The 12978-nt window shown below is 40.1% G+C and overlaps 1 protein-coding gene across 1 annotated transcript in view; it reads right to left on the bottom strand.

Annotated features, from left to right (window-relative positions):
* RERE (arginine-glutamic acid dipeptide (RE) repeats) overlaps positions 1-12978 on the bottom strand; it is a 151711-nt gene that overhangs the window by 100375 nt on the left and 38358 nt on the right. Inside the window, 3 exon segments of the mRNA XM_010005252.1 lie at positions 6930-7034; positions 10501-10597; positions 12066-12171. Of these exon segments, the coding sequence (XP_010003554.1) occupies positions 6930-7034; positions 10501-10597; positions 12066-12171 (308 nt within the window).

Raw genomic sequence — 12978 nt, 5'->3', positions numbered from 1 at the left:
CTCTCTTTAATGTTTGAGGAAGTAGGAGCAGGATCACTGCCCCTCACTGAGCCCAGAACCACCCACCCACAGAGCAACCAATGGCTGCTGATCTACAGCCCTCAGGAACCTTATCTAAACACCCTGTTGCAGGCCCAAACATTTCCTCATCGCCAGCCCGGCAACGCTGCATCCTGCCGAGCCCTCTGCAGCTCCCCACAGACCTGCCACAAGCTTGGCACACACACAGCACGCCCGAAATTAACACTGCAGCGCGAACCAGGGAGGGATGGGGGTGATGGGGAGGAGGGGGGGGAAAATAATAAATAAGCCCACACGGGTTCAAGGCTTTGCTACGTGCCCCCTCAGGCAGCGGATTCCCTGCTCTCTGCCCTCATGCACCCTGAGCTGCTGCACCGGCCACGAGCTCCTGAGCAACATGCAACAGTCGTGACGTGATTCCATCAACATTCCAGAAGTCACAAACAAACAGCAAAACAAAAACAAATCACCACGGTTTCGGGGAGGCCGGAGTGATGCAGCCTACCTGCAGGGGCTGAATGGATCATCCATGACTATGACAGGCTCTTGTGGGTTTAGATGTTATTCCTGAACCCTCTTTACTTAACAGCTAAAAAAAAAAAAACAACAAACAAACAACCAAACTCTGCCTTTTCCACTCTACCAACTCAAAATGGAGGCACATGCAGTCTGAAGAGACCTCGGAGAGCTTCCACTGAGCTTGTGCTGTGACCTAAGCCTGCACGCAGAACGCAGAAACTTCGCCCTCGGACTGACAGGACTGAGCATGTGCTGTGACCCTCCCTCAGCCGCACACCCGGCTCCCGGCGCGATCCAGCGCGCCCCGCGGTTTCCGTCAATAAAGCAGCCGAGCAGGCTGGGAGCAGCGCGGGGTGCGGGGCCTTCCCAGGGGCTGCGGGACGGGCGGCAGCGCCCGCACCTCCCGCCCCTCCGGTCTGCAAGGGTTTTCCTCCCCCCCTCCCTTCCCCCAGGTTGTGATTAGCTCTGCCATCACGTTGATTTCCAGGCTCGGGGGCTGTCAGGGATTCAAATCTGAGCAGCGGTTTTAATGTGGGCTCAGTTTTCAGGGAAGGAGGCAGCAAAGGGACTGACCACCAGCCTTATCCTACACTCAGTTTCCAGGGAAGGAGGCAGCAAACAGACTGACCACCAGCCTTATCCTACACTCAGTTTCCAGGGAAGGAGGCAGCAAAGGGACTGACCACCAGCTTTATCCTACACTCAGTTGCCAGGGAAGGAGGCAGCAAACAGACTGACCACCAGCTTTATCCTACGCTCAGTTGTCAGGGAAGGAGGCAGCAAAGGGACTGACCACCAGCCTTATCCTACACTCAGTTTCCAGGGAAGGAGGCAGCAAAACTGCCTCACAGCTTTGTTCTACCTGTCGATGCACAAGCACACTTTAAAGAATATGAATTCCCGGCACCTGTGAACAGAAGGTGAACCCAAGAGGAGCCAGACCTGAGCTTCCCTGCAGCATCCTTGATTTTTATGAATAAAGGAGTTCCTCCTTTATTCATGGAATTTTCAATTAAAAAATGCTCAGCTGTGCACTGACATGAAGGTAACAACCCCACCTGAGATGCCTGAATTTACTGTGAGGCTCAAACAGGACAGTTTCTCAAGTTTTGAATCTTAAAGGACAGACTAAGCAGAACAAATCAGGCCACAGAACCAATCCCAGTTTTTCTCTCTTTTTAGAATAACCCAGTGAGAAAATTGTAGTAACACATGAGGGAATACACCTTTCTTGCTGTCCGTGTTACTTCACCTCCTACCCCTTTCTTGGGACCTTCACCAACATAATCTGTTTCCTTCAACAAACGTGCAATAATAAATTAAACATCCAGTAACTTGAAGATTTCAGCTACTATGGCTCTGTTGAAACTACCTGATGCTACTAAAGCACATTTATCATATGAAGAAGCCATTTACTAACATACAGGATTAAAGGGCTGTTAAAAAATAAAAATTTAAAACAAACACAAGGAACTATGCTTAAAGTTGTTTTTTTTTAATACAGAAACAGAATGAAGTTTTATAAAGTGCTTTTAAAAAACCTAAAATCCACAAGATTCCATCACCCCACTTCTGTAATAAAAATTGTACAGGAGGCAAAACGTTCAGAACGAGACTGACCAAATTTTCTCACACTACAGACTAGAAAGATAAATACTTCAAATGTGTTGTGTAGTCTTTAACAGCACTTAAAAGGACAAACATTTTGAGTCCTCATATCAACTACAGCTGAAGAGTATTTCTGGATTTGTTGTTCTGCTTGTTCTGAGTTGGGATTTCCCCTCCCTAAGTTCACAACATGAACTTGAGAAAGTTTTCAGCTTTTATTCTACCCTGAAGTTTAGAGACAAACTGCTATGTGGGCACACAGAAATAACATATCCCAATTATATTAGTGTGATATCAGACAGAAAAAACAACACAGAGAAGTTATACATCCATTTACCTAAGTACAGTTTTGGGAGGGCTTTTTTGTCTGTTTATTTAAAGGGAATGAAATGCAAGGCCCTTCAGTGCACAACACCTACAGACATGCAGTGATGGCGCTCAGCATCTTCCACAGTTCTTAGACAAGACTGATACAAAACAACTTTGCTGTAATTTAATAAGACACAGAGAAGCCATCTGCTTGACATCACATGGGCATACCATGCAAACAGTCCCTGATATCCCTGAACAGGATGATTCCTGATTGTATTTAAAATTGATAAACCTATTAAAAAAAATAAATTGACTTACAATATTCTGTAGGAATTGTCTTAATTAAAACATGCCACAAACTGTCACTGTTCTAATAATTGTAACTATAATAAAAAGACACGTTAAGGCTCTGATTTGAGACATAAGGATGGATACATTTAAAAACCTTTATGACCACTTCACTCTCTATCATTGCTCTAAGCATTTTAATATGCCTAGAATCAAAATACTGCTAAAAATTAACCAGAGAAAAGGATCAAAACATAGCTCTGCAGTCCTCTTTAGTTCACATTTTTGTTGTAGATATTGATTTATAATTCAAGTACATTTTTTTCTAAAGAAGGATAATTTTAAGAGGAAGCTTTGAACACCCTGCTTACACACAACTCCACACTGGCTTATTATTATTACTATTCTTATCTGCTTCTAGAACAGAAACTTGTACTCCACCCACTGTGTTTTCCATTTAAGGGAGAAAAAAAAAAGAAATAAAAAGAGCTTCTTGATTCAGGCTTGAAAATACAAAGCTATGAAGGACAAGAAAAATAAAGAGCAAGTCACCCTCATTTCCACTCTTGGGAACATCTCTCACAGAGACTAAACAATCATTTCATTCACTACATCACCAAAGAAGAACACTTCAGAAGAAGATTAAAAATAAAGTGAATGTTGCAGAATAAAAACACAGACAAGATCTTGGCCTTCCCAAAACACCTATTCAGAAAATTCCTCCCATGCCTTGAGTGTTAGATATTATTTTGTTCTACAATGTAAAACAGCTCTGGGGGAGAATAATGTAGATTCATGGCCATGAAAACTGTTTGTAGAACAGCATATTATTATTTCTAGTTCCAACTATTCAGCAGTGCTTAAATCTATGTATATTCACAGATGTTGGTGTCAGACAGAACTCAATCATGTATTTATCTACTCCTGAGATCAAAGAGCTGTTTGCCTAGTCCTGCCATGGGATGCTGCAAGGCCAGGCCACCAGCACCAGTGGCCCTTGGCCTCCCACAGCCCTGAGCAACAGTTCCAAGCCCTTTCTCTAATTCCATCCAGGATGTCAGACTACACAAGGAAGGACTGGAAGATGCTCTTGCCAGAACCAGCTACATCTGGCACTAAACTACAGCTCGGGTAAGAAGTAGAGTTGTAGTGGATGAGTGGCAAGGTGTGACAAACAGCTGAGGACAAGCAGCACCTTCCATAGCATTCCTGAGTCTTGCTGCATCTTTATCATGCAGAGCTGATTTCTGACTCAGATACCAACATCACCAGCTGGTGCAGTTACTGATTTTCTGAATCAGTACATCAGGTCCATTTGTCCATTAATGCTTCTTGACTGCTATTCTATAAACTTTGAAATGCTTCTCAAGTAAGGCCAGACACAATTATGTAGCATTTCTTTGATAAAGCATATTGTCTTGTCCAGCCATTTGGGGAACCCTAAAGTTTGAGTGGGATTCCATGTTAGTGGAATTAGTCAGTGTTAGAGCAGCCACTTCTCTGGAGAGACATGAAATTATTTTATAAGTACTTCAGTCTAAAATGAATTTTCTTTCTCCACTGGCTATGCAAGAGCCAGGAACATCAGGAACAGCTTGATTATTCAAGGTGACAACACCCAGCCTCTAGCTTTAAGATTACTTTAGCTTTATTCCACAATCAGATGTTTCTCACAGATGTGAGAACTACTGAACCACAGCATGTAATCTTTTCCTAACTCTGTAGACACAAAGAAACCAGAACAGCTTGATAAACACAGTAAAGAAAAAAGTTACCCCAAAACACAGTTTACCACTTCCAGAGCACAGAATGACCAACAACAGGCTCATGGTTGATATTTCCCCAGCAAAACCTCTAGACAGCAAGCTTGCAAACAGAACAAAAAGGGCCTCTTATTACACATTCACCACATGAGTGTTTTGGATGTTTTTGGGGTTTGAGCTTTTTGTGGGTTGTTTTGCAAATGAACCACATGAAAAAAAAGCAAACAGACTCCCAACACACTGAGCTGCATTTGAGGGCCCTGGAAAAGTATATGAGCTGAACAGAAAATAAAAACACTCCAACAGAAATGTGACTTTGTAGATGAAATCCACAGCTCAAGTCTGTCTGATCTAAAAATGTATCACACATTTCTCCAAGTCGGCTGAGAGGTCACCCTGCAGTGTTCAGAACCTTCTCTACAACATATTAGTACTTCAAACTACTACAACTTCCATCCTTTCCACATGAAACAAAACACTACATTGGAAAAGTAGATCAAGTTCAAGACCAACTTTTCTTTTTATAGACAAACCACTAACAGGTCATCCTGGAATACACATTACAATATTTCCAAAAGCTAAATAAATCTAGAATTAGGTATTCAAAGAAGCACACAAAGCTGTAACAAACAGGTCAAAAATAATCAAGCAACCCAGGCTCAGCTCCTTTTTCTAAACCCCCCTCCTTATTCCAAGGCAAAATACAGACTTGAAGAGCTAGAATTAAAGAGAGCCTGGCTGCAACCAAATGAAGAAAATCCTCCACTTCGAGTTCTGGCTAGTCTGAGTAATTAGCTGATCGCTAAGTGCCACGCTTTGTCATCTCATTGATCTTCTCAGCTCAGTCATCTTCTAACAGCTGGAAGCATTAACAGCTACTTCTACTCAGAAAGTAGGTTTAAAACTGCACTGACAACTTGCATAAATGACATTTCATAAAAGAAAACATCAATTAAACACAGAACTTGAACACTAATACAAATAGTTCATTTAGCATTCACACCCTTAAAACTGAAATGCATTAATAAAGGTGACAACTAACTATATGGGTTCAAGCATGGTGCCAAATATCAGAGGGGTGTACAGTGACAAATTTCAATAAATGTCTTCCCTCATCAAATTGCTCCAAATGTTAAAAAATTATTCTAACATATTGTGTTTAAAATATTAGAAGATTTCATGTCCTTTTGCCAGAGCTCAGCACCATACAATTGGGACAAACTGACAGCACCTACTGTGGATGTAAACTGAATTTATTAAGCAAGTTTACCCCATCCAATACCCTGTCTCACACATATAGACAGTTTAAGACATTTCAGAGGAAGGTACAGGAAGCCTCATAAATAGGCAATTACATAATAATATGCCCACACAGGGAGTTTCTTCCTAACTACAAGCACTTAGGAAGAAAAGGAAGTGGTTGGCTGTGCCCTGAAGCATGAAGATTCCTATCTGCATTAAAAACAATAAATCGACAATGTAACAATTCAAATATTTATTATTTATATGCCTATCTGATTTCCCACTTAATGCTTTTCTCCACAGTATCTCTAGAAATCCAGGTCCACAAGCTAATTATGTTCTCTGCATTGAAAGAAACAATACAGCTTCAGTCAGCACAGACCTTGCTGAGCCCTGTTCCACATGATTAATCTTTCCCTCAAATGCTCATAGAAATATGCCCCTAGACAGCAACCTCTTTCAGGCTGGCATTTCTAAGGTTTTCTCTCTGTTGACAAAACTACAGAAATGAAAAAAATAAGAGATATGTTTTGGACATGAAAAAGAATGAAGGTCCTGTCTAGTGTCAGCTTTGCTTTTCCAACAGCTGATAAAGACTGGCTGGACAACTCCCAGGCAGACTGAAAGAACTGTGAAATGAAAAGATACCCTCTTCAAATATGTATTAATTCCCCCCCAAAAAAGATCTTTCTGTACCTCTAATTTGCTCCAGGCCAATGAAGTATAAACTAGGAACTGCTGATACAGGCCCCTATATGAGTAGCACAAATTCCCACACTTTAAAAAAAAAAGCCTAAATTTCAACACTGCTTACTAAGAGATTAAACCTATTTTTGAAAATATTTTCCAGGGTCTGCATTTAGCCAATGAGACAGCTAAGAATTCCTGTTAATGTCTGCAACATTTAAAAAGAATCCACAGCTCTAAAAACCTGTTCTGAAGCACTGTTATCTACCCAGAGACGCACCCGGATATCCTGACTCGTTGCACAATTATATTATCTACTGTTGATTTTTCTCCTAGACACACACTCAGCATGAAGAGGCAGCTTCTCTTCCACCCCACCTTCCTGTCAGCATCATACTTCATTTTAACTTTTCTTCCTTTGAGTTGTTCTCCTGTTGCTACAGGCTCAGATTAGTGGCAAAGCTTGCCTTTAAAAGTCACTTCACTTACCTTGTCTCTGGATTATAGCCCAGTATGTAGAAAAATGAATCCACTCGGGCTTTAAACTCTCTAGCAGCAAATATGTCAGAGAAATGGGAGATATTACACTTCCCTCTGAAAGAAAGAGGGAAAAGGGTATTAGAATTCTACCTTGAATAACAGGTATTTTAATTAAGTGCCACTGCAATCTCTCTAAAACTTCCTAAATAACAGATAAACATGCAGATTCTTCCCAGGGTGGAAAGGGAAGAAAATTCAGTTACAATGTCTCAGATGGTGTTCTACAAACATTCATTAATTCTCATTACACCAGCACATATTCCCAAGGAGCCCCAAATTAATCAGACTAATGAACAACATCTACCCTAGAATACAATCCTGAAATTGTCTTATTTGCCAAGTTTTTACAGTACTATTACAGTTATATCTTCAAGGAAGCTTCAAAAATTCTACTTTCTTGTTATTTGGGAAGTCAGCTTTTTATTTAGAAAGCTAAATAAAATTTTAGCTTCATAAACACTTCCAAATAAAATCAAAGCTATGCTGTTTTAACAAGACTGCAATCCTAACAATGCCAATTCCAACACACAGAAGTTCCTTCATTCTACTTTTATACATAAAAGAGTAAAACACAAAGGCATTTTTTAATATTAAAAAGAGAGAGAGAAAATGGAAAAGAGGATTTATTAGCTTGTTCTGTAACAGACTGGTAATATTTCTTTTTAATATAGCTTGTTGATGAAGTCATTATCCTTAAGGATGAGCTTGTAGATGAGCTGTAAGAAGTTGCATCTCATTTTCTCAAGGGTTTGTTGGACTGTTCATGTCCAACAGCTGCTCCTGTTTTGTCACTGCAGTTTTATATAATGCCACCAAATAAATCAGAGCACAAGTGGGCAGAGACAAACAGGCCAGCCAGCCAAAGAGTTGGTGCTTTTATCTAAACCTGATTCAATGCAATAAACAAAGCATAGGATTTTGCTCTTTTTCAGCATGTCAAGCTTTCTAGCTTTAATACAGATAGCACCTCTTTTCTCCTGTATTTACTGAACAGTATTTGCTATTATAAATGAGCTGCTTCAGGTTTTATTTCACAGAAAGATTTGTCAATCTTGGTTAAAATTGAATTAAAAGTGTTATTGCCACCAGTACACCAAGATGAGTAACTTTTTGGCCTGTAGTTATACTAGCTGGATCTGCTGGCCTAGTCTTCTCAGCAGAGTTCAGAAGCAGTGAATACCTGAAAAGCTGCACCCGGAAGTTGCCATGCAAAGCCTGCTTCCCTCCCTCACCTCTTCATGGTAAAGCACTTCAAAAAAGCTTACCAATCCACAGCCACTGGGAACTCTGCCTTACAACATGAGCTCTCCCAGCTTCAGCTGCTCCAGGTGAGGAGAAAAAAGGATGAAGGATGAGTGAAGCTGTGGACTGTTCTAAGCCAAAATCAACAGGGCCATCCTGGGAGCTCAGGCTACATAACTGCCCCCATGATTGCCTCATTCTCAGTCAACTGCCCTTCTGGCAAAGGATTCTGCACAGGTCAGGCCAGGTTGTAATGAACATTAACAAGGTTGGCAATTGAGACATCAAACAGAAATACTGAAAGCCAAACTAGTTCACTAATATTTATTTTATCCCTGGTGGCTGAAGCTAGTTTCCTACTTAAGTAATTTATAAGGACAGACTGAGATGGGTATTTGTTTGAATATTTCACAATAAATTCCTATTTTTTTAGGGGTTTTTTTGGGGAAAAATATTTTGCTACCTTTCAATAACCTAACATATAATAAGTATTTTCCAGACGACCTATATTCATGAAAGCAGTAGGTCTTGTTCATAGCACTTCAGACGAGTAGGTACTATATTGTAACCACAAAGACTTGCCATAGAGGTAAATAGGACAAAACTTTTACTACACACTTCCACAGGGATCCACAGGTATCCTCTAGTTAATTTTTGCACTTGTTAGAGCAGAAGATTGGTAGTTACAATCACTGGTTTTATTTCCCAATTTGTCATCAATGCATTGTGTGACCAGAGCCATTTGCTTGCAGAGGGCAAAGAAATAATCCCATAGTATAATAAATTAGAATGTAATGTTAAGCCTCCTTTCATGCATCAAAACACATTCTGCCTATTCTGTGTTCTCAAACTACAAGAACATTATGTGCAATTATCCTTATGTTAGTCTTATACACTGAAAATTACTGACATGTATTAATTACCATTCACTAGAAAAGAATCAGCAAACACAATCATCTTTAAATACCATCTACAAACCTGTAAGAATTATCAAAATATGAACAATCCAGAACACAACAAAACAAGTGAAATCAGATGCCACAGAGAAACAAGGGAGTGACCTGAAAGGTGCCTGTGGCACATACTTCCAAGCAACAAGGAGGCAGTTAACACACAAGACAGGTTGAGGGAATGATCAGTTCGGTCCTTCAGCAGCCTCCACTCTTATTGGAAGGGGAGAAGAGAAGGTTATTTTTCAAGTTTGCTTGGTATACACAAAACAGAAAAGATGTAGAAGAGAAGGTAAAGTACTCCCAGGGAAAATTCCATACACATAGTTCAGCTTCTCTCTGTTTAAGCTGACAGGTTTCCAAGATCAAGACAGCCAACCTCCTTCTACCGTTTTTCTATACATGCCAGTTTAAAATTGGAAGATGACCTCCTGTTACTCAGAAAAGACACTGGGGAATTTCATGAGATTCTGGAACACCACTGGAATTTTCCAAATGTATTTTAAAAGTCTAATACATAAATCAAAGGGTTCTTCCCAGCCTTGTAACAGAGGTTGCAGCTAGTTTGTCTTAAGAGTAAGTGGCTTCAGCAAATGGACTCTGAACAAAAAAATGTCTCCAGATGGTTCTAGTGAAACACCATCTGAGCAATATCAGGGAGATTATTCAATTTGCATTTTGACAATATCCATGCACGTTTGGCATGCTGAAAATCTGCTGAAAAAGAATGCCTTGCTATTCCTATCTGAACACATTTTTAAGCACTGCTGCATCCCTCTGTCCAGGCAAAAGGTTAGCCACTGCAGTCAAAAACTGAGTGGGTAAAGAGAGCAGCAACCTCCAGGGAAGGGCAGAGAGTAAAGAGAACAATACATGGGTCCATTACCTCCTGTCTGCACAGTGAGTTTTTAATAGAGCTCTGAGCTGAGCTGCAACAATGACAAGTGCCTCTGAGCAAAAGCCTTTAAAGCAATTTAATCAGGGCAACATCCTAACAGTCACTTCACCAGGAGACACTATTGTTAATAGTGAAATCAAACATGGGGGAGGGAAGGGTGGTGTTTCTGCAGGAACTAGCAATAACCCAAATTGGCAATGATGGGAAACAACATCTTCTGAGCAACACTGATTAACTGAGATTAAAACGAGACTAGAATTACAGCTTCTTTTTGAATGGGAACTGATAACACAAGTTAATTACTGTAGGAGATGAGGAGGGAGCTGAGCAGTATGCTAATGATCCTCACACAAAACCAGAGAAAGCATCTTTCTCAAGAAGGTTTTTTCTCAGCCACCTCAGACGCAGCACCACATCCTCTGTACCTTACCTGAGGGCAGCAGCGTGGTAAGTGTCAACATAATCTGAAATGAAGAGCTCTCGATTCTTGATAACTGGGTCTGTAATAACAAGCTCTCGTCCAGAATCTGTCAGAAAGCAAAAACACAAACAAAAAAACCACCAACGCATTAGCTGCAGTCTAAAAGCACCTCTCCCCATTGCCATTTTGCAGGTACTTTTTTAACAGGTCAACACTCCTCAGTGTTAAGACGACAAACGTTCAGGTTGTTTACGTGGCCTGTTAGGTATGGAAATAACACGATCACCAATTTTACACATTAATTTTCCATCCCCACATATAAAGAACTGCTGAAGGGAAACAGATTTTAGGGGTACTGGATGACACATCATCCACTGAACACTAGAAGTGGTCAATCCCAGGTGACAGGAACCAGGAAAATTAATTTATCACTGACTTTTGGTTCCTGGGTTAATGTTTTTCTTGTTTTGCAGATTTAATCTCAAATCGTCAACAAAATCTTGACAGTAATAACTGCTTAGTGCTCTGGCTTTGAGATAAATATTGACACCCATTTTCAAATACAGACAATTCTCAGTGATAACTAAAACCTGAAGGACAACTCTTCCCATGACTTCTTTATAATTCCTTTGAAGAACACACAAAAATACTTTGCCACATGCAAAAGAGTGTGACATAAAAAAAGCAGCCATGTTATAAAAAATGCTCACGTCTTGACACTGTGCCAGTAATCCCTCTGTTAAGACACTTCAAATATAGTAAGAGAAAGGTTAGAGCTGTGCAGCTTTTGCTAAAGCACACCAAAATGTCCTTAATGCCTACAAAAAGGAGAATGTATGCTCAAATTTGTACTCTCGTGCACCAAAAAGTTGCTGTGTTCCATATTTCAAACGTTAACTTTTATCACAATTCACCTTGGAGTATCTTCAGAATTTTAACAGTTGCCTCAAGGAAAATTCCTGGTAAGAATAGAAGCAAATGTTATGTCTTCTCTAGAGGCAAGAGATAAATGATACTGCAATACACACTGAAGTTTCTTTTGCTTCTATTAAACCCAAGATCACACTTGGTTTTGCAAAGAGAAAAGGAGGAACTGAGCTACGAGTGCTTTACTTCCTGCAATATTAATCACAGTGAGTATTTGTAAGAGCAAGGTTGCATGACTGTAAAAATTTAGTTTTCATGACACCATGGCAAAATCACAAAAAACAGAAAGATTCACAATGTCTTCAGACAACTTGGTCTTCAGCCAGTTAGGTATTAGTATACTGTCCAGAAGGCCTATCAAGGATCCAAAGTTTGTTTCTTCTCTACTCTCTCTTAAGGCTTTGGCATAATTTAGCACAGTATTTAAACCACACCAGAAAAGTATCTGATTATAGCTATGATTCCACAACATAGACCAGTTAGAACAAACAAGGCAGGTAAGAAACACTGTCATCCATCTTCTAACATTTTCATCAACAGTCCTTGCTTCATACCCCTCTGCAAAAGTATTCTTGCTTTCTGGACTGTTAAAACTTAAAATTCAGAGTACAAGGAAAGAAGGCCTTACTCTACAGAGCCTAACTTACCATTCTCATTGTGTCTGTCCTGAACCAAATGCTGATAGACTGAATCTGGGACTTCAGACTGGCGATAGTACCATTTGACATTCATAAGGAGGTGGTCCCGTTTACTCTGAAAGAGAAGGTCTAAAGGCATTACTAAAAAAGAAATCAGACCACATCTGACAATTTTCTAAAGTATAAAATTTATTTGCACACTGAAGGAAGCCTGATGTAGGACCCAAAATAGAGGAAAACATTTCTACCACAATGAAACAAGGGCAATGTGCTAACGATTGACTTTCAAACTAGCCAAAGGCAACAAGAACCCACTGCATCATCATGCAGTTTTATCTCTATATATCTGACCAGCAAATACTGATCTATTCACTCAGAAAAAAATAACCCAAGAAAAGAAGAGGCAGAGATCAGAAAAGAACTGGAATCTTTGGCCTCATGCAGCACAATCTTAGTCTGCAAATTTCTACAAGCAAAAACATATTTATGGCCAAACACAGAAAAAAAGAATACCAGCAGCAACATCTTTTAATGCTACCATTCTTACTAGCAGTAACAAAAAGACATCAGATTTTTTTACCCGCAAGGACAGATGGATTCAGACATAATTGCAGATGTTCTTTATTAAAATCCTTTACACAGAAGAATAGGATGCTGCATTTCATTCCCAGTAATTATAGGTTCTGACTGCTCACGTACCTCACAAAACCAACAGAAAAACTGACACAAAACTGTCTTCCTCACGTGCTCCTTTGTCATTTGGGAATGCAGCTACCACTTAGCTCCTTCTGAGAGGAAACTGAAGCATAAACACCACTTAACAGGAGAATTTTTAAATCAAGTTATTACAGACTGTCTGCTTCAGCTTAACTTTGAAGGCCTCAGTAGTCAATTCCTCCTACTGCTCCAAAACACTGGAAGA

This window comes from Chaetura pelagica, unplaced genomic scaffold, assembly GCF_000747805.2.
Source record: "Chaetura pelagica isolate M959 unplaced genomic scaffold, ChaPel_1.0 scaffold159, whole genome shotgun sequence".
NCBI classification, from domain to species: domain Eukaryota; kingdom Metazoa; phylum Chordata; class Aves; order Apodiformes; family Apodidae; genus Chaetura; species Chaetura pelagica.
This window is presented reverse-complemented; position numbering and strand designations above follow the sequence as displayed.